At 47.0% G+C, this 26,090-nt stretch overlaps 1 protein-coding gene across 6 annotated transcripts in view; it reads right to left on the reverse strand.

The window, feature by feature from the left end:
* Positions 1-26,090, reverse strand: part of SH3KBP1 (SH3 domain containing kinase binding protein 1) — a 336,326-nt gene that overhangs the window by 70,267 nt on the left and 239,969 nt on the right. For all 6 annotated transcript variants that reach the window (XM_004597477.2, XM_058658245.1, XM_058658244.1 and 3 more), the window contains one exon: positions 21,332-21,426. In XM_004597477.2, the coding sequence (XP_004597534.2) occupies positions 21,332-21,426 (95 nt within the window). The remainder of the gene's footprint in view (positions 1-21,331; positions 21,427-26,090) is intronic.

Raw genomic sequence — 26,090 nt, forward strand, 5'->3', positions numbered from 1 at the left:
CCAGCTCGGCATAGTCCATCCCCCGTCTTGGCCTCTGCCATCAGATGCTGCAGCCTGACCTATCCCTGCCCACCCCTAGTCCCTCTGGTGAGTGTTGCAGCCTAGCCAGGCTCAGTCTGCTCCCATCCCTGGTTCATGCAAACCGGGAAGTGTTAAATAGCCTAGCCTGGTATGACCCGCACTCTAGCCTGGCTCCTGCACACACCAGTGAGCTAAGGTTGGCCTGGCCCTGCCTGGTCAGCCTCCCTACAGAACCAACCCACACACTTGCCCATGGGTGGGGCTACCTTGCCTGGCCTGACCAACTCCCAGGCCTGAGCTACGTGTTCACCAACAGGAGCTATGGCCCACCAGGGGAGTTACCCAATTTCCTCATCAGGCCCACACCCAGACCCAGAGCTCACCTTTGCTGGCAGGTGCTAGCCCTTAGCGGGCACTGTATGCCCCCTCCATCCAGACTCTTGTATGAGCTGGTGGATACTGTGGCCTGGCCCGCTCCACAGTCTATTCTTGAGCATGCCTGTGGGTGCTGCAGTCTGTACCAGCCCAGCCTACTGCCAACCCCAGTACCCATGAGTGTTGGAGGGTTCCATACTTCCATGGTCATGCCTAGCTCGGCCTGTCACCACCCCCAGCTCTTACGCTAACCAACAGAAGTTGCAGTTCCACTGGGGTGGGCCCACATCTGCCCCACAGAATCTGCCCCCGACCTGGTTCTCTTGTGTGGTTAGTCCCATGGCCTAGCCTAATGTGACTCATGCCCTGGTTCAACACTCACTGGTGGGTACTGTGATCCAGCCCTGCCAGATGAGCTCCCAGCCTCAGCTTTTGTGTGCACTGGTGGGTGGTGGTGGGCGGTGTTCAATGCTAACCAGCCCAACTCAGGCAGGTACAGCAGTTTGACGCAAAAAGATCCTCCAGCTTGCCCTCCTCCAAACCCTTCAGTCATAGCCCTCTTGCTCACCTGCAAGTACAATGGCCTTGTTGGTGGAAATCCCCCCAAAATCATTCTTCACCTGTAACAAATGTACTCCCTCCACAATCCTGTCTCTCTCTCTCTCACATCCCCATTCCCCCTTCTCTAAGCAAGCCACAGTCCCTGTGCCTGGGAGCACCTGGGTTCCCCAGCCTGGTCATCCCAAGCCCAGTGTTCTGGTGGCGTGGCGTGCTGGCCTGGAGCTCTGCCTGCCCACCGGAGACCAAGATCATAGACAGGTTCCCAGACCCTGTCCTCTGGCACACGTGCAGCTCTGGGACCTTCCTCTCTACTCACCTGGGACACAAGTGCGTGTCCGAGACGCCAGGTACGGCCCACGGGCACCATGCTGGGCCTTTCTCTCCCCCCTCCCGTCCTGCCCTTGGGACCGAAACCCGTGCACAGTCTCAGGCCCGCTCCGACAGCCCGCAGAGCTCGTGGCACACAGCAACGCCGCCAGGCTCTGGCCTCGCAAAGGCAGAAGGAATCGGACACGCTTTCCCCTGTTCTCCACGATGCATCATCCTCATCTTCCAAGCCTAACTTCAAATGCACCTTTAGAGAAAGGTGAGTCTTGTGAATGCTGTATTTTTTCTCTAACACTCAATATCGTGTTGGCACTTCATGATATTCCATTCCACAAAAATCTGCCAGATGCACAACGGATGCTGAGTTCTGTAAGCACCGACAAACAGAGAGCTTAGAGAGGCACAGGGAAGGCAGAGACAACATTCTACTAACACGATAACACGGATAACACGACTCTGCCAAAAGAGAAACGATCCATCAACAGCTTTTCAAATAATGTTAAATCTGCTCATGCATGCAGGGTTTGCATACAAACACTGGGCTTCCCCCCACATTCACTTCAGATCATGGGAGACATAGCTGCATCCGTAAAAGACATTCAAATGTGTTTAGTGCTGTGTTTCAAACTTTCCAAATGGTGCAAATCCAAGCTTCTCCTTAACCTTAAACACACACACATACACGAGAGAAAGTTAGTTCCAGAATCTTTTTGCTGGGCCCGGTACGGTAGCCAAGCAGCTACAGTCTTTGCCTTGAACGCACTGGGAGCACATACAGGGGCCAGTTCTAATCCCAGAGGCCCTGCTTCCCATCCAGCTCCCTGCTTGTGGCCTGGGGAAACAGTTGAGGATGGCCCAAAGCCTTGGGACCCTGCACCCACGTGGGAGACCCAGAAGAGGCTCCTGGCTTCGGACTGGCGCAGCACCGCATTGTGGCCACTTGGGGAGTGAACCAATGGACAGAAGATCTTCTCTGTCTCTCCTCCTCTCTGTATATCTGACTTTGCAATAAAAATAAATAAATCTTTAAAACAGAGTATTTTTTGCTTTATTTGTAAGAAAACAAAATAAGAAAATTCTAATAAGCAAAAGCCTATCCAAAATAACGTGAGAACTTAAGCACGCCTGCAGGGGAAAACAGCGCACAATGCTACCCGATCCCTCCTGTCTGCCAACGGTGAGAGCTGACGGCTCCTCCGGCCCCTGCTCCTGCAGGAAGACACCAGCAGTGCTAAGCGCCATGTAATTCGAAGCAGGAAGGGAAAGCACACAGAGAACAGGCCGAATCGTTCTGATCAGTGTAACAATCCAGACAGTGTGGCCCCTGGACCCGATCCACGTTGCCAACGCTGAAAACTGCCAGTGTGGCTGAGCCTGATGAGAGAAAGGGCGAGCCTGCTGCAGGCCAAAAAGCGGGCACAGGGTAGAGGCCTGTGGTGGCATGGGGGTTTGCTCAGAACTAAGGCTTTTTTTTTCTTTTTGCAAGCAACATTAGATAATTGAAGGGAAACAGTACTAATTCTGACAGTAAAGTGCTAAGTGAAAATAAGTCTCTTCAACAAAGCAGACAAAAGAGCCAGGCTTCTGACGGCAGTGATGGGAGAAATTATTTGTATAAGGGCTGTGCTTGCAGAAGTGTAAAATAACAGCAAATTCAATTTATTTACTGAGGATCTAAAATGCACACAGCTAGGAGAGCAATCCAGGGGAAGAAGCAAAAGATCAGGTCATCATGGGACTGGGATCAGGGCCCAGTGGGAGAAGCAGAGGCAGTGACTCCAAATGGTAAAGGAACCCAGCAGGAGGGCTAGGTTAGATTGAAAGCAACTGGAACCAAGCAGAGCTGGACAGCCTGGAGGGAGAGCATGAGAGGCACGAACAATCGAGAAAGCTGAAAGAGCTGGATGGCCAAGTGTGAGCGGAGAGAAGACAGGCGTGCAAAGGTATAGAAAAAGAACACTCAAACACTGGAGCCTAGCGGAAGGCCTCTGGCCTAGCAGCTACGGTGATGCCCAGGACCACCTGCATGCCACATCAGCGTGTCAGCATTTGAGTCCTGCTTGTACTTGTACTTTCAGCTCTCTGCTAAGGCATGGCCTGGGAGGAAGCAGGTGATGGCCAGGGACTTTGGTCCCTGCCACTCACACGGGGAACACAGACTGAGTTATCATCTTCCGGCTTCAATCTGGCCCAGCACCAGCTATTGTGGATATTTGGAGAGTCAATCAGTGGATGAAGGACTTTTTTTTTCCCACTGTTTCCCTCATAATGAAAATGAATTATAAAATTCAAAAAGAGGCATTGGAATGTAGAGCCAAGGCCCCTAACAGATGTCTATCCAATAATGCTGTAAAGCAGGAAGGCAAGATGGCGGCCATAAGTGTCAAGGGCAGAATGGAGGGGCAGGTGGTCATTGACTGATGAGGGCAGAAGGTCACCAGAGAGGCAGTGGGCCTCCCCAAGGAGGACAGAAGGAGCTGACTGAAGGCAGGGCAACAAAGCAGGAGTTGACTAAAGATGAAAGAGTGTGGCCCTAAAACCTGTCATTTACTTCCAAGCCTGCCCACTGTTAATAATCACATCATTCACTATAGGCACAACCTGAGACAACGGTCACTTTAGCAGATTCTCAGATTCCAATGATGAGAACGGCAGATGAGAGGACGGTCTCTGAATGGGATGGGAGGTGATGGCAAATTCAAGAGCTTCTGCAGCTGAAAGCTCCTGGAAAAATGACGCTCGGAAATAAGCTCTATTAGCGGGAGAGCAGAGGATAGGCGACCTGGACCTGTGGCATGGCGCAGGAAGATAAATTTTACTTCTGACACAAAATGACCACTCTTCTGTCATTAAGTCTCAAAATGCCCCAAACGGTTCCTTTTGTGCCTCGTCGCCAGGCAGGTATTAAGAATAAATTAGGATATTTCCCCTTATCAAATGTAACACGCCACTCTCCTGTGACAGGAAGGCATTATAAGGGCCGTCCTGCATCTCCCACGGTACCTGCTGCCACAGTGCCAACAGCGGAGAATTCTGGGTCGCCAAGCAGCCAGGGCCCTTCTGGCCGGGCATGCTTCCGAGGAGCTCAGAGACAAAGATGCATGCCAGTGTGAGCCAGACGGTCGCCAGGCTGCCCACGAGGGACGAATGCTCTGATCTCAGCCTCCTGCTGCACAGCCAAACCTTCACAGGGCATACAGAGTGGCACATTGCCACTTGCCGTGACTGTCATTTCTCTGTCAGCCAGGACTGGCCCCAGGCTCCCTGGGGGCAAGGCAGGCAACACAGCGTCTTCATCAGGCTCACACACATTGCTCACGTAGCCCAGTTAATTTCCATACCTGCCTGGCCTCCACACCAACAAAATCACAGTGTTGCTGGGCACATGTAACATGTGTTTTTAAAAAAAAGATTTATTTTATTATTATTGGAAAGTCAGATATACGGTGAGGAAGAGAGATAAAGATCTTCCGTCTGATGATTCACTCCCCAAGTGAGTGCAACGGCCAGTGCTATGCTGATCCGCAGCCAGGAGCCAGGAACTTCCTCCAGGTCTCCCACACGGGTGCAGGGTCCCAAGGCTTTGGGCCACCCTTGACTGCTTTCCCAGGCCACAGGCAGGGAGCTGGGTGGGAAGTGGAGCTGCCGGGATTAGAACCGGCGCCCATATGTGATCCCAGAGTGTTCAAGGCGAGGACTTTTAGCCACTAGGCCACGCCGCCAGGCCCGTAACATGTGTTTTTAAAAATCCTAGGTCACTTCAAAGTACAGGTTGATTAAAAAGTAACTCAGATCAGTACTTCTCAGGAAAAAAAAAAACATATATAACATATACATATAAATCATATATATACTATAATTTCAATGTGCTTTATCACCTGGGGATTTTGTAAAGATGCCAATTTGGATTCAATAGGTCTAGGATAGATCAGAGATGCCAATGCTGCCACTTTGTGGTCTACACTTTGGACTAGCAAGGTGCTTGAAGACAGTAAACTCAGGGGTTGGTGCGGTGGCATGGCACACTAATTCTCTGCCTGTGGTGCCTCATGCCAAAAGGGTGCAAGTTCACGTCCTGGATGGTCCATTTCCAATTCTGCTCTCTGCTATGGCATAGGAAAACGGTGGAGGATGGCTCAAGTGCTTGGGCCCCTGAACCCGCCTGGGAGACCTGGAAGAAGTTCCTAGTTCCTGGCTTCAATCTGGCTCAGCTCTGGCTGGTGCACCATTTGGGGAGAGAACCAGGTCTGTCTCTTCTACTCTCTGTAAGTTTGCTTTTCAAATAAAAATAAATAAAATCTTTTTAAAAAGTAACTGGAAAATGAGAAGCTTGCTTTCATGCCTTTGTGTCCCTGCAACACCTAGTACAGTGTTGGTCACGCATCGATTTGGAAATGACAGCTACGTGAATGAATGGCTCAACCTTTCTCCAGACTTCATTCTCTCACTTTTTTTAAAGATTTATTTTATTTTTGTTGGAAAGGTAGATTTTACAGAGAGAAGGAGGTGAGACAGAGAAAGATCTTCCATTTGCTGGTTCACTTCCCTAGCAGCTGCAGTGCTGGAGCTGAGCCAATCCAAAGACAGGAGCTTCTTTTGGGTCTCCCACCTGGGTGCAGGGGCCCAAGGCTGTCCTCGACTGCTTTCCCAGGCCACAAGCAGGGAGCTGGGTGGGAAGTGGGCAGCCGGGACATGAACTGGTACCCACATGGGGTCCTGGTGCCTGGAAGGTGAGGATTTAGTCCCAGCTCTGCATCCGGGCTTCCTGCTGGGGATCCCAGCTCCCTGTCCACCACTGCCAAGCAGTGGGCAAATCCTGGCCTTCTCCAAGGCCAATGTCTGAGAATTTCCTCAACGCCAGGGCCACTGTACTTGCAGGTAAATGAGGGGACTGAGATCTGGTGGTTTGGAGGGGAGAGACTGGAAGATCTGTAGGGGTCATACTCATGTACCAGCCCACACAGGAATCCAGAGTTGGGCTTGTTAGCATGGAACATCGCTTGACCACTACACGCCAGGCCACGCAAAAGCTCCGGCTGGGGCTTATCCAGTCGGACTAGATCCTAGTACCTGAATGAATGTAAAAATCATCAAATAGAAAAAAATTAAAAATAAATAAATACAAAGAAAATTTAGTTATAGTTGGTGAGACATATCTCACCAAAAAGGATTTTGATTTTTTTTAAGTTTCATCTCTTCAAAATACTTAATTAAATTGTTCACTGATCATATAGTAGCATCATTTTCTTCAAGAAGGTTCTTGATTTTCTTTTTCATTTCTTCAGTGACACATTAGTCATTCAGTAGCATGTTATTTAACTTCATGGCATTTTTAATTTCTATTTTTCTTCCTGTTGGTGATTTTTTTGTGGCTTTTCATTTAAGGGATGTACAGTAACTGTGTAATGGAGACTATCATACCCAGATGTGCAGATACAATGCAGTATGTATCTCTACTTCCAGACAAAGATGGACTCCCAATGAAACTGTTTACTATATCTTGATAATAGGATGCTGGACTCTGCCATTGTCCATGACCACAATGATGGACATATGACTGTGTATGAAGAACTATACCATGGTAATGATATAGGGGAACTCAGTGGTGGGGGCAGGGTAGGGGACTTGCGGAGGGGAAAGAGAAATCCCAGGACCTATGGAACTGTATCATAAAATGATAATAATTAAAAAGAAGTAAAATAAAGAAAAGAAATGGATATTTCAAACTGAAAACTGACAAGATAAACATGAGTTCACCACTGGGTCCAAATGCCACGTCTTCTGGCAGTCGGCTGTTCCCACGCTCCCTGGTACCAACTCACGAGAAGCTGTGCAGTGTCCTTGGTTCTCATGACCTTCCTTGATGACTGAGACATCACTTGGGGGGACAGCGAGGCTTGCACAATTTCCTTGTGCTGTCAAGTGAGCCTCAATGTGCCTCAAGGGGTCACACCCTTCACCTCCACAGCAGCGTGGAAAGTGCTGTGTAACATCTCTTAATGAATGCCTTGCGTGTGCAATGTCAGCGGGGTGCAAGGGGTGCTGAGCAGATGCTCCCCAGAAGCCAACCCCAGGAGCGCTGAGCTCTGCTCTGCTTGTTAACACCTCCCTAAGAGACGCAACTACCCCGCAGGGTGGGGACTTTTGCTCAGAATTTCCAACACCTCCGTCAGTCAGTTACCAAGCAGGTTCACCAACAGCATAGCTGATGAGGTAAGAAAACCAAAAGAGAACCACTCAGTGTACAAAGAAATGCCTGGTTAGACCACAGCTAATGTGGGAAGCCCAAGGGCAAAAGTCCTTTGAACAAGACAATGAAAGAAAATGCCATATTCCAAATGTCAAAGTCCCACGATCACCGTGGCCAAGCAAGTCACTACCTTTTGTAATACTTGTAAGCCAGGATTTAGAGTTCACATACTTCTAAAAAATATTCTGGCCTCTTGTCACGCTACAACTTTTAGGTTCTGCTTTACTAACTTTTGATTTTTAAAATTAATGTACTACTTGACCTCCAACAAAAAAAAAAATGGAATGGGAAATATGCAAACCACAAACAATCCCTTTGGGTCACATCAGTATTAAGGGACACCTGAAAATCCCTCTCAGGAAAGCACCTACAGCTCTTACCAGTCCCCACACTATACCCCAAATGTTCTTGCTTCTTAAACATCTGTGATAACCTGCCTTCAGCAACTGTGCAGTTTTACATTGTCGACATGGGATTCTGTTGTCTTCCTTTCAAGAGTGTTGATTTTGTTATGCTGGGCAATCCCTTGGAGACAGTCTGACTTGTTTAGGTTTGTGCTTAGGTGTTGCTGAGGGTGAGTGGAGGGTCGGTTCTCAGTTGGATATCTGGTTTTTCTACCTTACTTAGCTAAAACTCCAATACTGGCACCACTGTTGATCTCTGGGCTCTCCACTCAGCTCCCAGCCCCCAAGCCCAAGTCCTTATTTTCCACATAACCTAGTGAAATATTGCCTTAGGCTGTTACTATTTGGCCAAAGACTCACGGGATGCCTGCACAGCTTACTGGGACTCTCTCTTTACGCAGCTCCCTACCCTGAAACTCGTGCTGCCTTGGCAGCCCTGAGTTACACTTCCTATTTGCCCCCATCCAGCAAGTCCACTGCTCCATGTCTACATTCAGTTGTTCTGTGCCTGAAGTTCAGAAAGTTCCCCTCAGGCCAAAAGCAGGGTGGATGTGAAATCTACCTTATGCTTCCATTCTCCTCAGCCTAAAAGCAGTTGCTTTGTCTATTCTGTCAAAGTTTCAAGTTGGCTATGGCAGGAGGGTGAGTGTAGTACCATTTACCACATCATAGCTACAACCAGAAATTATATATGCCCTTTAGCAAAATACTCATTAATTAGAACCAATTCATTTTCTTCTAGGTATCATGGAACTAGAAGCTCTATCTTTAAAATTCTGAGCTATTTCAAGGACTAATTCCCCCAAGAATTCCTTGACAAAGAATGTCTGAGATGCAGATACAGACAAGGTTTTTTAATTATCCTTGAACTTTGTTCCTCTAAACAGGAAGGTGCAATATTCCCTAAGGTAAAGTAGGGCCACTGTTATGCAGCTTTACATAGGAAGATAAGTAACGCAGTCACTTAGTGCCACCTAGTCCTTTTCAGATAGTGCCACACAGAGAAAATGAGATGGCTGGAGGTCATTCAGCCCAACAAACTAAAGCCCTTCCTGTCCTCCCCAGAGAGGGGAGGGTAAATCATTCCTGTGGCTCCCACAAACCCCAGTGTTAGCAAACACCCCGGAAGCAGCCTTCGATTCCAAATGTCACTAAGAAATGAGAGGGGAAAAAAGAAACTTAGACCACATCTCAGTCCCCAGAAAGAAAATGGCTTCTGCAGGCATGAGGCGGCCTGCAGCAGGAACCGGGAGGGCTCGGTGAGGCTCTGATGGGAGAGGAGCTTGGACGCCAGCCCCACGGCCCTGTGCTCACAGCCACTCTCCCTCTTCTCCTGGCTGCCATCTGAAGCCTCTACAGAGCAGAGCAGCCCAAGGCTGCTGCCAGGGCCACAGCTGGCAGCTGTGTCCACAACACACACGCCAGACCTGCTTTGTAGTCCCAGCCTCACTTGTAGCATATGTGATCTGAAGTCTTCCCCCAAAAAGAGTATGTTTTAGCCTGTTTTCTAAGAGTAAAATGGAAGACTTTCTACCTTTGTAAGTCAACTTCAAGTATCAGAAATCACAGGAAAATATGCTTAGATAGAGAGGGCCCTTCACATGTCCTTGTCATCTGGCTCTAGGCATGACAAGAGACATTTGAGAACACGTGAGCAAGGAAGATACAAGATAGAAACCATTAAGGTAGTATTAATACACTTTTTCCTGCGTATGGGAACCTAAGGAACAACACATTTTCACAGAAATTCCTCATTTGTATTTATTGGTGATTTATAGTAAGATGATCACTAGTGTTAAATATTTTAAGATTTATGTTTTTAACTAATAAAATTGTACATGTTTATGAATACCATGTGATGGATGTTTCCATACATGTGCATACTACGCAATGTTCAAATCAGGATAGCATACCTATCTCTTCCAACATTTACCACTTCTTCATGGTGAATTAAGAAAAAATTTTTTTAATTTATTCAAGCAACAACAGAGGGAAAGAAGGAGGGCGTAGGTGAGGGAGATAGAAAAAGAGAAAGAGTGAATGAACTCGTTACTCAGTTCCAATCTAATGACTCACTCTGTGCAGCTTCCTCGTGGCCAGGACTGGGCCAGGTCGAAACTATGAACTTAATCTAGTCTTCTACACGAGTGGCAGGAGCCACCATTACCGCTTCCAGGGCCGCATGGATTCTGTGTTCATCAACAGGCTTCTTCTTCCATTGAATGATGATAGGCGTGAGAGAAAGCCATTTTCCTTCAGTGATGAAGACCCAGGAACGTACACAGCACCTTTCATTCTGTTCAAAGAGACTTCCTTGGCTCTTCCTCTGAGACATACCAAGAAGGTTGGAAGCGTGCAGGAGGTGGTGATCTTCACGTCACAGAGAAGAGGCAAAGGGCACAGCCAGCATCATTCTCAAGACCAACAACATCCCTGCCAGCTGCAGTAGTTGGGAGCAAATTCCTTTTAAAAAAATATTTATTTTTTTCATTGAAAGGCAGAGTTATACGGAGAGGGAGATCCAGAGAGAGATATCTTACATTCAGTAGTTCACTCCCCAACCAGCCACGATAGCTAGGGCTAGGCCAGACCGAAACGAGGAGCCAGGAGCTTCTTTAAGGTCTCCCATGTGGATGCAGGGGTCCAAACACTTGGGCCTTATTCTGCTGCTTTTTTCAGGAAGCTGGATGGGAAGCGGCCAGACCTGAGCCAGTATTCCTGGGATGCCAGCATTGCAGGCAGTGGCTTCACTCGCATGCCACAGTGCCTCAGTGGTAAATTCCTCAACTATTACCTTCTAACTCCATTCTTCACCAGATAAATATAGATTTCCTTAGTTTTTGAATTAAAGCACTCATTTCTCTCTCTCTACATCTATATCTATCTATCTATTTATATATATAGATACACACACATACCCATACACAACCAATTTAACTTGCTCAGTGCAATGAGTACAGAACAGAAGTCTGACACAAAATCCAGGATTTCCTGGTGCAGAGCTGAATCGGGGTCCAATCAGTGAAGCATGACTGTATCCCTCTGCAGAGAATGGCACATCAGGGCAAAGAATTCAACAGGGAGAGTCAAGGCCTTACAACACAAAGTTATGTCTGGTCTTGAAACTGATGGCACAGCAGGCAGTTAACTGAACACCAGAGCTCCCACGGCCTTCACAGCAGTGACACTCTCTGAACAGTGTCCTTGCACAATAAGAGTCTGCAATTTTCCTAAAGTCCAATTTATTTTTTTTATTGTCCAAACCCAAATTATTTATTTTCAACAGAAAATGTAACCTCAATAAAAAAAAGTCATTGCTCCTACCACAGAGCCTTGGGCAGCCATGTGCATGTGGATCAAGTGATGGGACATTTTCATATTTCCCCTGCTTTTCAGTCTGCCCAGCCCATAGGCAACAATTGCCACAAAACCCGCCATCCCAATGGGGACAAATGGTGCCTCCGTAGCTTTTTGGATAAGCTTGGATCCCTGATCTTCATCATAGGAAGAAAGAGAAACATCTGTACTGGTTGACATAGTGATTGCTTGAAGAATCTCCCCACAGTGACAAACACCTCGCTTAAAGTCCAATTTAGCATTTGTACAGACCGGGCCTTTGGCATCATGTCCCAAACGCTCCACTGTCTTTAGGAATAGCATTCTCAATGTTTTACATGTAGAGCTCTGGTCCATTTTGAGTTAACTCTTACATAATACCTTAGATTTTAATTTTTATTATTTATTTTTGCTCACAGATGTTCAATTATGCCAACAGTGTTTATGGAAAAGATGATCCTTTTTCTCTTAAATCGTCCTGGCATCTTGGTTGACTAGTTACAGGTCTATTTTCAGACCTTCTATTTTCAGGAGACAGCGAACTACAACACACGGGCCTCATCTGGCTTGCCACCTACTTTTCTGCAGCCCACAGGCTACGAATACTTTTTTGCATTTTTAATGATTAAAAAAATCAAAAGAACAATATTTCAAGGAATGTGGGAATTACTCATCCATGCTATGGAAGCTTGAATGTCCATAAATAAAGTTTTATTGGCCCTCAGTCACACCCACTCACTGACGGCTGTAGCCACTTGCCCTTCATGATGGCAGCGTTGAGTAGTCACTACTGCAACACCGAACACGTTCCCTCCAGCCTTCCCAGAAGCAGTTTGCTGAGCCCTGATCTAGGATCTAAGGCACCTTACACGCATCCATGCAGAGCCTCAGGGGCTCTCTGTACACCACTAGAAAAAAAAAACAACACTAGAAGGACGGAAGCTTTAAACAGACTCTCTGAAAGCCCCGAGGAAGGCAGGAAAGCAAGGCATTTAATAGCCAGCTACCCTTTTCACCCAGGACTAACATATGAAAGTCTTCCATAAAACCATCCTAAAAAGGATCAATTTTACTGCACCATATCAGCTCAGCGGAAAATGAGGAGGTTGAAGTCTAAAAGGTATTTATTTTCATGACTTTTCTCTTAAATACCTCCATGAGTCATAAGCTAAGAAAAAATATTGTAAGATGAAAGATGACAGGCTAATGTCATGAATGTAAGGCATTTTCATTAAAATCAATTGGAAAACGGAATTATAAAGTGTTCAACTTTAGTAATCATGCTTTAAAAATGCAGAATTAGAAGAGAGTAATGGCAATACTCAGTGAGGGCAAGGACAGGAAAATGCGTTCACAGGCACTCCCACGGGGAGAGCAGACAGGTGGAATCTTCCAGAACCTGGTGTGTGGGGCGCATGCAACCCCTGCTGTGGCTTTCTGTTTAGCCAGAACAATCAGGAAATTTTAACAATGGCAACGTTTCCATAGCCCTTACTGTGAACCAGGCTTTCTTCTCTTCTCTTTGTTTGTTTCTTTTTTTAATTGGAAAGGTAGATCTACAGAGAGGAGAGACAGAAAGATCTTCCATCCACTGATCACTCCCCAAGTGGCCACAATGGCTGGAGCTGAGCCAAAGCCAGGAGCCAGGAGTCAGGAGCCTCCTCTGAGTCTCCGCCAAGGGCACGGGGTGCCAAGGCTTTGGGCCATCCTCCACTGCTTTCCCAGGACACAAGCAAGGAGCTGGATGGGAAGCAGGGCTGCCAGGACACGAACCGGTGCCCTTATGGGATCCTGGCTTGCTTAGTGCCTTAGCCACTGTCTTGTCTGTTTTGTGCTGCTGTGCAGAATGCCTGGTAATTCAAAGGGAACAGAGATTGGGTCTTCTATCTCTGGCAGCAGGAAAGCTCACAAGTGAAGAGTCTGCATTTATTGAGAGCCTTACCGGTACGTCATTCCATGAGGAAGGCAGAAGGGCAAGACAGCAGGAAGGAGGGGGAGGCAGCCAAGCCCATTCTTTTTAGTAAGACTCCAGTCCACCCAGTCCCATGATAATCACTTTCAATGATGGCACTGATCCATTCACACGGGCCTATGTCACCCCTTTAAAGACCCCGCCTCTCACCACTGTCACACTGGGGACTGAGCGTCCAGCGCGAGAACTTAGAGGGACACACTCAAACCACAGTCCCTACTTAAACTAATTTAATCTTCACAAAACCAAGAGGTAGAAACTATGATCACCCACTTCACAGACGTGGAAACTGAGGTGCAGTGAGATCATGCCACCTCTCCAAGGTTGCATATCAGAGAGAAGGGCTCCTTGCTCTGTGCACTGTAATAAAGAGCTACTTTCTTCCACCACAAAGAAAAGGAAGGAGAGACAACTACATACATGAGAACTTCTGGACAATGGGACTGCAGGAGCAGCTTCTGCAGGAGCAGGCAGCATTGCAGTCCGGACACCTGTGGTCCCAAGTCACAGTGCCTGGCCTCCATTCTCTGCCCAGGCCCCTGACTGGTTTCCTGCCAGTGAAGATGCAGACGGCGTTAGTGATGTCTGAACCAACCGGGCCCTGCCTCCCACGTGGGAAGCCATAGCTGTGTTCCAGCCTCCTGGCTTGGCCTTGGTGAAGCTCTGGCTGCTGGGAATATTGGGAGGTGAACAAGCAGGTGGCAGCTTGCTTTCTCTGTCATCCTCTCTCTCTGCCTCTAAAGTAAGAAAGCCATGAACAAGGCATACTATGGGGAAAAAACCTACACATGGATTCTACAAATCTTTGCAACAACATAAATTTGTGTTTTTCGATTTTTCCACGAACTTTTTGAAATCCCCTCAACATAAGCAACATGTTCCTTGAATAGCGAGACACTGGAAAGGAGCTAAATATAAAGTAGAAGCCTGGTATTCATGCTGTATGTTAGGAAGCTGAGGAACCACTGAACTATGTGACAGACACATTTTGGACAAAGATTCTAACAGTGTATTTTCAAAATCTGCATGAGGAAAGTCTGGGAATATAATGGTTGAAATATTGAAAGAGGTATGTGAAGGCAGTGAGATCTTGGGTACTTTTTACTTTTCTTTATATTCACTTGGTTTATTTTCTCTTTATCCCATGAGTGTTACTTTAAAAATGTTAAATATTACTTAAAAGTACATCCCATGTCACTTTCCATTTTAGAGCCATACAAGAGCACTTCAATTACATGCAAATCTGAATGTAAAGAGCTTTGAGATACTTAATCAGGGACTATACAATTGCAATAAATTATCTTCATCCCAAGAAAAATTAGCCTAAGTACTGAGGCGGAATTCCAGGGGGAGTACTGACCTTAGTGGCAGGAAAGGTCAGCATCCCAGGAATGCACACAGCCTCTCGGCTTTGACCTTCTTTTCCCCGTAAGTTATCGTAGCGATACTTACCATTCAACTTCTAGGCTTCTAAAGTACTTCCAGCCACAACATCTCCTTTGCTCCTCCCAGCACCACTCAGAATAACAGCGAAAGAAAGGCTGGAAACAGAAGATGAGACGGAGCTTCTCTACGGACAGGAATTGGATTTTTGAGACAGGAATTGGATTTTTGTTACAGATTTTTTATGCTGATTTTCCTGTGTGCTGCAGAGATAAAGCTTGCCACGATGGCGGTGCAGGGATGACTGATACCCTGCCACTGAAGCACGGCACTCGGGGGAGAGATAACAGTTTGGCTGAACAAACATAGGGTCCCTTCAGACAGCTTTACATAACTGATGGAGCCTTGTGAGCCTGGGAATTCATGCGCAAACTCAGCTGCCCAGCATCAGGAATGATGACCACTAAGACTTGAAGGTGGCATTGTTCTGCCGGTCTACTGGTAAGCTAAACTAAATAAATAATTTCCTGCCAACCCATGCTCAGGGTTTACCAATCTAATTTATAGCTGTGTGTCTGACGGCAGCCAGGTCGGGCAGCAAGAGTCCCCACCAAGTACATGAAGGTGTCAGGATTCAGCTCAGCCGAACCGCTGTCCTTGCTATGCTGAAGAGGAAGACGAGCAGCGGCAAACCATATTCCTGTGGGTTTCTAAGGCTGCGAGGAGGGGCTGAATCACGGTTTCTGTATTGAATAAGGACACTTGCAGGCTAAGAAAACAGGCTATGTGGCAAGAAATACATTCTCTGACATAAGTGACTCATTTGCTGAACACTGGCATTTTTCAAATGTGTGTAAACCCAGATGATCCCAGACCTATACTTAACTTCTTCATTCGCTCATAAAACATGTCCTTCTAATGGGTCTGTCAGCATGTCATCATCTTCAGGGTGACACCTGCTAATTTGCTCCTCACCCCTGAAGCCCCATTTAGTGCTAGAATTTTAGCTCTGCTAAAAGCTTCAGCAGTTCAGAGAGAAGGGTCAAGGCCAGCCATCTATTTAGTTGATTGGCTTTCTTAGCCAAGCAGGATCTTTCCCTTGGGATTTCTAAAGCCACTTCTCTTTGTGGAGACAACCTTTCTTCCTGAGGAGTGGGAAGCAATGGGGCTTGAAAACATTTTTCCCATGAATAAATGCTTCAACTAATTAATGAATTACTGGCAGGGAGTCAGGAAGGGGAAACCAACACGAGGACAAACAAAAGAACATGCAATCATGGAGTGACTGGGGCAGAGCTCAGGACTCCTGCCTTGCTTTTTTTGTCATAGTAACAGCAAGCAGAATGCCAAGTGGCACCAGGGCCCGGAAGAAAAGAGGAAGGTGAAATACACTGGGTATGGGAAGCGAGTAAAAGGTAGCAGCAGGAGAGGGCAATGATACAACGAGACCTCATGCCAGGCCTGGGCTGAGCCCAGGGTTTCCTCTGCATGGCTATCAGTTCAGTTCTGTATTCATGACAAATGAATTGCACACGGATGTTGTGGAAACAACTTGAGTGATGCCGTAACTTTAACAGATCAGAAACTGAGTTTCATACTGCAAGCACCAGAAACAAATGGGTGGGTAAACAGCATGGTAATACTGTTTTTCTGCAAAGTTATAATAATCACTAAGTCATCGAGTTAGAAAGGGAACGCCACAGACACTTGTCCTCAGGTACCCAGGGATGACGGGGACTATCAATGATTTCCCAAGAGTCACTTCTGGGAGTGACTGAACTCCCCTTCTCCCATGGGAAGCACAGGCTCCACCCACAGTTCTCATCCTGCCTCGCCTCCAAGATCTGATGACATTCAACAAGCAGTCAAGAGACCTTGTACTGCAGAGAACACACACAGTCCTAGGTCAACCCCAGAGCCGCTGTGAGCACATGAGGTGAAATGCTAGGCTCCTCACGGACCCACCAGGACAAGACTGAAGTGCCTGGGGGCCTGCACTGTGGCTGCCAACAACCCAGGATCCTGCAGAGGCAAGGCATGGTCCCGCAGGTAAACGTTCCATTACTGCATGCAGAGGAGGGAAGAGAGAGATGAGAGAAGCTGGGGGAGTTAATATGTAGTCCTAATTCCACCCTCATTTTGCTCCCAACACTTGGGGTCCCTAGGAAAAGACACAACTCCTGGTTTGTGTGGGTCGTCTGGGATTTGGGATTTTTGCTTCTTGTTCATCACTGTAGCCCCAGCATCTAGCATGAGTGCTGGCACAACACAGATGCTTTGCAATGAATGACTGTTAAGAGAGCACAAACCCTAACCTGCAACCAGCGATCTTCAGTCTGATCGCATGCCTGGAGTCCAGGGTGCCACAGACAACCTTATCCAAGGCTTTGGGTCCACTCCTGTAAGGTGCCCGACTGGTCTCCTAGCATGAGCATCAATGATACCCTGCACCACTATCTTCCCCTTCCCTCCATCTTCACCACTCCACAATTTGAGCCCATAATAGCATCTACTTTGGTTTTTACGTTGTCACACGGGATTGTCACAGCAGAGAGGGGCTTGCTTGCTTTAAGGGTCGAACACATAGCTACCCAGGCAAGTAATTCATTCTTGTTTATAAGCAGGTCATGTGAGAAATCAACTTTTCAAGTTAGAGGGCGGATGTCTGACAAAGGCCAAGAGGCTACTGGCCAAGAACACACACAGTCTCTCCCCTGAGCCGGGCCCCTCCTGCCCCGAGAGGGCATAGCCACGGCCAGGCCCGCCTCCCCCTGGCGGCCGCCCTCTCAGCTGGGCCTGGCTTCCATCCCACCAGGCTGCCCTCAGTCCTTCTCCAGGGAGCTGCCCCAGTTGGAAACAAACTCAGAGGCTTTGGAATCTTCTCCAACACGTTCTGAGCACAAACCAGGAAGGCAGGGCTGGGGGCGGCAGGAACACAGATGCCGCAGCTATTTTGGAGGGCCTGAAGATATAAGCTAAACACAGGTGTGTTCTGCAGAGCAGAAATGTTCCCAAAGCTGCAAGGATTCTTTATTTATCAATAAAAAAAAAATTGTTCAGGCTGCCACATCTCATCCTGGCTTGCAGAGACAAACATAAATAGTTCAGGTCTACAGAGGGCTTATAGACTCCTACTGAAGGTGCTTGACTCATTTTCTAAAAAGCCGCACAAATTGACAATCTAGGGCTAAAAATGAGGGCAACGCCTGCCTGTGACTCCTGCCACAGCATGGAAAAGCAGGGCAGAAGGAAACCACCAGAACCGACTGAGTAGGCGGAAACTCTGGGTCAGAGGAGACTCTCCCAGCAAATGCAAATGAACTCAGTCCCTAGCAATTCCCGTCTCTCACCTCACCTCATAAGCCCAGTAACTGGGAAGAACCAAGTGCATACTGAACAAATCCTGGCGAGAATATCCATTTTAGAACAGCAACAGCCCACGAGGCAGCTGAAGGAACATCTGGATATGTCCCTACCTCCGAGAAGGAGGCAGGGACTGTCTGCAATGGCCACAGGCTTGTACAGCTTTTGAATCCCTTCTCTGCCCTGTCAGCAGAGAACATTTCTTGCCAAAATCTTGCTAAAACCTCACCTACTGTGAATTGGAAACAGTTGTAGGTGAGTTTGTCACTATTTTTACCTACTTAAGATCATGGCATGCTAGACCTAATGGAAACCTGCGCCCAGACGCAAGAGTCCTTCAGGTCCGAGGTCCACAGGAGAGCAGCCAAACCGAGGCGGCAGCTCCTAGGATTAGAGATCCCACTGGCAGATTCCTCCTTGCGAGAGATGTGTTGCACCGCCCACAGTGTCTTAGTGAATCCTCGTAGCAACCATTGACAGCTAGTGTTACGGCCAAGGAAACTGAAGCTCAGAGGGGTTAAGATACATTCCCAGAGACACATAGCCAGGAACAATGGAACTGGGATAGAAACCCTCATTTTCCTGAGCAGGTGGCCTCTGTGGTGGTTTCATCTCAGTTTGGATTGCCAGGCAGGGTTGATAGGTATTTTATGGGAACAAAAGTAAAGCATGCAGGTATAGGAGAGCAGGAAGCCTGATTTCCCAGATCATATAAAATAAAAATACAAGAAAGGCAACAGAACACAAGGGATCCTTTGAAGCAACGAGCTCAAAATAGGCCCAAAGAGCATGGGATAACGCTGGCCCTGTCAGCAGCTTTCAAAATCAAGCAAGTAGGCAGAGCGGCTCCTGGGGCAGCAGGAACATGAGGATCAGTTCAGTGAGGACAGGCACCCGAGCAGGATGGCGGCTACTGCACAGCTGCACGGATCAATGTCACAGTAGATTGCTGGGGGGAAGGAGCCCCAGGACTTTGTATCTGGTTTTCCAGAAGAGAAAGGTGAGTCATTTAAGATTATGGTTGGCACAGGGTGTTAATCAGGTACAGCACTACTATGGGATGGTACGAAGGGCTGGGTGCTAGGGATAGGAACAGGTATCAGGAGGGGGTAGACTGGAATTGGGGAACAGGTGCCATAGGCCTGCAGCACACTAGGACTAGAGCTGTAATGGGTGCCGGAGAAAAGAGGATGCAGAGGGCCTGGCCCTGCTCACTCACTCCACAGGACAGCTATATCAAAAATGTGAGCTTGGCTGGTGTAGAACGGAAGTGGCAAGAATGTAAAAGGGCAAAGCTCTCAAGTTTGGGGTGTGAGCAGTGCCAAAACAATAGAAGGATTCCAGGTCCAGGGAGCAGTGTGAATATGCCAGTTGGTTTGTGGGTCCAAATGCACAGGGAAGAGGACGTGTTGCATTCGGCAAATGTAATGCAAATATCAGCCGTCTGCCCGGTTCCAAATAGCTTCTAAACACACTAACCTGTGTCTCTGGGGAAATGGGCCGCAGTGCCCCCAGACACTAGCAAAAGTGGCTGGGTCCCTGCCATCGCTGCCTCTTCATTGCCCCACCTTGTGTGGCTGAGCCCAGGAGACACTCTTCTCAGGTCTCCAGATGAGGGTTTGTTCTTCTCAGCCTGCATGTGCAAGGCTAGTTTAGCACAAGGTCATCCGACGAATGTATTCCCACCCCAGTGCATGCTGGAATGCCAAGGACTGGAGCAGCACACCCTAAGAAACAGCTGTTGTCCACTAACAGCCCTTCCATGGTATCCTTACAACCACACAACTACAAAAAGCTGTCCCTCTTCACAAACCAAACCAGAACTAAGACAGCAAGCCCCGTATCACAAGTAGCTCTTTCATTCTTGGGGAGTACAGGGCAAATATACTCTCCCACTTTGCCTGTATTTCCAAAACCCAATGTCCGTGTTCACCACTGATGTGTTCATATGATGCTTCCTCAATATGTTTGACTGTAGATTTGAGTCCAAGCAGGAAACGCACTGCTCATGCATAACCCGCCCATGTAAGGTGCAGCGGAGGGGTGGAGTGAGACGGAGCAACTCTTTGGGCTGCATGCTTGCAGAAAGGCAGGTCACAGGCAGCACTGTCCCCTGACCTGGCCCCTGCTACACTGCTCACCTACAGAGTTACGCTGATGGTGAAAGATGGAGAAATTCTTGGGGGAGCTGCAGAATGGCATGGTTGGCATCACTCTCAGAAAGAGTCCACCAGGAGGCTGGCTCTCTGTCTCTTACCTGACATTTGGCAAGCTACTAACCTCTGCGGCCATTAGTTCTCTGGCATCTTTGGATCTGACTCTTTAGAGATAATCACCCCTGATTATCAAGGTCAATCCCACTGATTACTGTCTAGATGAACCTGGGAGTGGGTAAGGACAGGTAGCACTTAGCCATGGCCACAGGCAGCGGCACCCAGGGTCCATGCCTGAGCCCAAGCCTATATTCTCTCTTTGCCTGTCCCCCAAACCTTCCACACTGCAAGAGCTCAGGTAGCCGTGATGGTCTCCTAAATCATACCCATGCCCTGCCACTCACCTGCATGCAAGAATAAACCCACCTGCCACAGCCGGAAGACTGCTCAGATGCTTACCCTATTCTATCACCACAAGAATCCCACACTTGAACAACAACAACAACAAGGCCAGGCAGTCTAGGAATCACTTGAATAATGTATCTCTCTACTCCTCATTTGGTGAGTACCTCTGCTTGAAAACAGAAACAGTATGCGGTCAAAGGCCCATTAGCTTGCATCACTTCACACAAGTTTTATAGCTTTCGAGGTATTTATAGAGTTATGGCTATAACAATAATAAAATCATCCAACCTTTTTGCCCAAACAAGACAAAAAAAATTCTCTTAGGCACTATACCTGTCTTTGCTGAGAGCCAGGAATATTGTTTAAGTGTTTTCCACCAGCGAGGCATGACCAGCCTTTTGAAAGCCCCCCGGCAGGTCCCACACGACACAGAGCTTTACAACCCCACTGCCGGGGAGGGCAGGAGCCCCAGCCAAGCAGGATGCCTCCTGGTTATGCTTTCCAGAACATCGGTGTTTTTTTTTGTTGTTGTTTGTTTGTTTGGTTTTTTCCCCCTGTAGGGCCAGGCACTTTCGCAACTGGCCCCAAGACAAAAAGAAGCCCAGGAGATTTCACCTACATAGACTAGGCTTGGTGACAAAAAGCAAAGAGAAGCTTCTCCCTCACAAGTTCAGAGCCATGACAAGCAGGCATGTCAAGGGCTAGAGTCAAAGCTGGTAGCAGCCAGCTGACACTGCGCAGTGAGGCAGAGTTGAGAAAGCAGGAGAGAACCTTGCATTACCTTGTTGATCAGAGTCACTATGTCCCCTTCCTTGATTGTCAATTCATCATCGTTCTGCGCCTCATATGGAAATATTACTTTGCAGTAATCCTTGGCTGTAAGAAAAAACAAAACACAACCTTGAAGACACTTTCTCTAATGACAGGGCCAGGGGAACATGTTCTCTATTATATTCGTTTCAGGGAACAGCGGGCTTAAGAGGCAAGATTGCTGTGTAGAAGCAGGGTCGTCCTCAGAACAGGACCTAAGGTTGGCGCATTTTTTTGTCCATTCAGTCTCTTCAAAATTTCCCCCATTTTATTTGAAAGGCAGAGAAACAGAGACAGAGAAACGGACTGAAAGAGATTTTTCCATTCACTGATGTATTCCCCAAAATGCCTAGAACACCCAAGGCCAGGCCAGGCTCAAGGCAGGAGCCAGAATGCAATTCAAGTCTCTCCAAGCACTTGCACTGGTACCTGCTACCCAGGCTGTGCAGCAGCAGGAAGCTGGATCAGGAGCTGAGGAACCAGGACTTGAGCTAGGGATCTTGGCGCCGCACGCAGCAATGTGGCACTGCACCAAACATCCACCCCTCTTCATTTATTCCTCCTCACAAATCATGCAACATCATGACACGCTATTAACTGCTTTTCATTTTTCAAATTAACAGAAATTTCCTATTTCTCAGGAAAATAGACATGTATGGATTTATACAAATTTCAGGTACATGCATAAGCAGATAATCTATAGAGAAGAATGCTTACATTTTATCTTTGCCTTGTTCAGAAACAGAGTATTCATGTTACAAGGCTGCAATGGTACATAAATCAACAAAAAAACTATGCCACCACGGTAGATCTTAAGAGACAGATATCAATCTGTGTGCAAACGTATGTCAGCCAAATAGCCAAACAACACTGCCCGAACGTTCTTTACACATATACGTGTATAGAGTTAACTTATTCAAACATTTCCCATGACATCACTGTGAGAAATTGCCTAATCAAAGATGGGTCTGCTTACCACCAACGAGATATACCAACCCTCACCAAAGACAGAAAAATATTCAAGCCACTCAAAATCAACTCAAGGATGTCCTGAATTATATGCCTTTGAAAGCATGATGTGAAATTAACGCCATTTATCTAGAAGCACCAGTTGAGAAGACAGTAGAAACATGTATCATCCGTCTGGGAAACGACAACTTAGAAACCCGGGCTCTGATGACTCAGGGTAGAAGGTGTTAAGAAAAATTCAAGAGAACTAGCATCAGCTGGGACAGGCATTTATTATTCTGCATCAAAGTTGACAAACGTAATGGTTTTAAATGGCCTTAGATATTTCCCAAGGATTAGGACAGTCCCAACAGATTATAACCCAGAATTATATACACAAGTATCAATTATATTGTCCCCAGTAGACTTCATGTTATTGAAACATGTTTATTTTGCTAAACATCCCATCACTCAAAGAGTGATATCTAAAGTAAAGGCAATATAAATTCATAATACAGACAAGCTCTGGCCTCAGATGGAGACGTGCAGGAGGGGAGGAGCCGGGGGGCGAGAAAAGGTCCCTCCCTTGCTTCTGCACGGATGCTTGAGCTCTGTGTCCCATGGCTTGAAGACATCAATTAGCTCCCCTGTCCTAGCTTACCCCAGGCCTCTGAGGGCATTTGCTCATCAACTTCTGCTGTAGGGCACTAGTTCCAAACCCCATCAATATAATGTTCCTGAACTCACACGGTTACTAACATTTCATCTCTCTTCAGTTAATAACAAACTTTCCCAAATCTGATTTGGTCAGATTCTAAAGGCAGGGTTTGGGGGGTGGGGGTGTGCGTTCAGCATCTTTAAATTGGATAATGGTAGCTCCTGATGAATTTTCCCACTGACTGTGCTACTGAAAAGTAACTACGCACATTCAAAACTTAATCCAACATGAATGTGCACTAACGCAGCAGAACTACCTGGCAAAAGCAATTCCATCTTTCAAGATACTTCTTTGAATTAAAATCATGGAGACATTTTACAAAGAATATCAGATGCCCATGGACAAAAAAGAAAGGAACAGGTGGTGTTTCTGGTTCCTTCTGTCAGAACAAGCAAATAAAGAGCTTGTTGCTTAACTTGCCAAGCAGCCATTCCCGGTCTACTTCCTAGTTCACCCAATTCCGTTTGTTCAGAAACAGGAAATCCTCCCACAGTCCTAGGGATGAGTAACACAAATCCAGGCAAAATGTATTCATCTCACTCCCCACTGTCTACACTGCTGACTGGTCTGGCAGTGAGGATACGATGCATTTCCAGCCAATGAGATGTGAGAGAAAATCTGCTTGGGTGGGGACTTGACAAAAGTTTCTGGCTTTTATGTTTATACCATTGTTTCATCTTCATTGGAAGAAAAATCAGAGAACTTGACCCTGAGCCCAGACACTACTGAGATGTGTGTCAAATTTACCCAGCCTTTGAGGGGCTATCTCTGGACCTCCTATTGCATGATTTAATAAGACAACTGACAACTACTACGCTGTGATCAGGCAGATATTCATTACTCCAAACATGAGACTTCCTGACAGAAAGGGACATGACATGAGAAAACAGAAATGTTCAGTGATCTCCTAGGAAAAGACTGTCTGAATATGTCCTCCACTCTAGAAAAGCCTCTTTGTGTTTCTTTGTCATTACCTTGCAGCCTAACCCTTCTACTCCTTCAGGGCCAGGTTCATAGTAAGAGAATCAACGAATGACTCTGGAATGCATGCACTTGTAACCAGCAAAGGGCAAGCACCACCAGGAAGGCACTAGCATGCCTCAAAATGTTCCATGGGTCATTTTACTTCAGGCTTCTCATTTCTTTGTAATAAGAAGGGCAAGTATCACTGGCCTTCTCAAAAACACAGTTAATGAAATACAACTTCTTATTTTTTTATTGCATTTCATTTTATAACATCGTTTCTTAGGCTCTGATGTTCCCCCATCCCCTCCCCGTGCCCCCCCATGGTGGATTGCTCCACCTTATTGCAGGATTACAGTTCAAATCTAGTCTTGTTTCTTTCAATGCAAGCACGTGCCATGCATAGAGTCCAGTGTCTTATTGTCCAGCTCAGTTCAACAGTTTCTTGGGGAGACCAACTCTGGTCTGAAGACATAGCTGGCAGAATATATTCTGACCAATTGAAAGCCGTAACATAACATCAACAGTTTCCAACATTATGGGGTTAATTGACATTGTATTGAGTGACTGATATGTTAGACAATGCGGGTTCTTAACCACATCCTGTGACTACTTCATTAACATTTCAATTTTAGTTTGTATACAACTGGCTTCTACCTACCTTAAAATGGCTATAGGATACTATTCAGCTGTCTCATGTCTATTTTCACGTTAGCATTTAGCAATTTACTGTGTTGAAGCATGATTTTTACTGAACTTGGCAGATTTTAAGATAGTCTAAACTGGCTTATAGCTTTAACAAGGCATATGACACCAGTTGAGGCACAGAACACTGTTGGGAGGGATGTTCAGAGAAATCCTCCATACCCTAGTTAAGAGTAATTTATTTTCGTGTCCTACCTAGTAAGGTATGTGTGAGTCCCCACTGATCGTTTCCTACTTCTAAGCTTTCCTTGTTGTTCTCTATCTATTCTAATTTTTTGTTTTTTGCTCGTTTTGTTTTGTTTGGGGGGGGGGGGCTCCGGGGCGACCCTGATGGTCATTGCAAGAGAGGGTGGGGATCCAGAGTTGGAACTAAGTAAGGACCAGAGAAAGCTCCTCTCCCTAGTCCCAAAGGAAGTTTACTGTTCTGTTTCTGCGGACCGCTCAGGGCTCCTGGTTGCTGTTCCGGTGACATTGGGTCCTGCGAGGAGGGATTTGGACTTCTTCCATCCCATGTGGGAGATTCAAATGGGAGTGGATGACCTCGGAGTACTCGGCCTCCAAAGGCACTCCAATTCCCCGTGGTCTCCTTGGCAGTTGGGATGTAGTCCTTGCTGCCCGTACTGATAGTCCTTGGTGAGGATCTGGGAGTCTTCAGGGTTGGGATACAAGCCTCCTCCTGTCCGCCTGCTCCACTCTGGGGTCCCCCCCACTCTGTGCATATGACCTCCTATTAAGAGGTTGTCAGGATCACTCTTGATACCCCCCCTCAGGTAACTTATAGACAACAGACTCGAATCAGCATTAGACAATAGTAAAACCACAAAGAAATACAACTTTCATACTGTAAAATGCACCCAATTTTACTGCAGTGTGGTGAATTTTAATACATTCATATGGTTGAGTGACCATCACCATAATCCACTTTTAGATTCTACCATGAAGCATTGCTATGCACACATGAAACATGTGCATAGAGAATCATCTAGAAAGCACCACAAAGGAAAAGATCAAAGCAACTGTCCACTGAGGCAACACATCTCAGCCTCTTCACAACCCTACAACCCCACACAGAGCTGTTGCCCATTCCTCACAACCCCAAATGGTAGCTGGCAAGTGCAGGGACCTGTGTGAGACAATATGTGGGAGGAGAGGATTCTGAGCTGCAAGTCAGGACACTAAGGACTGTATGTGGCCCCAGTCAGGCTTTCCCAAGGCCAGGACTCATCAAGCAGTTACACCGTGGCTCCAGGCAACCTCAGTGCCTTTAGATGCAAAAGCAGCGTTAACTTGGGACTGATGTTTGTGGCTTAGTGGGTAAAGATGTTCCTATGATACTGGCAACACACATGGGGCACCGGTTCATGTCCTAACTGCCCAACTTCTGATCCAGCTCCCT

The sequence above is a fragment of the Ochotona princeps genome, chromosome X, assembly GCF_030435755.1.
Source record: "Ochotona princeps isolate mOchPri1 chromosome X, mOchPri1.hap1, whole genome shotgun sequence".
Taxonomy (NCBI): domain Eukaryota; kingdom Metazoa; phylum Chordata; class Mammalia; order Lagomorpha; family Ochotonidae; genus Ochotona; species Ochotona princeps.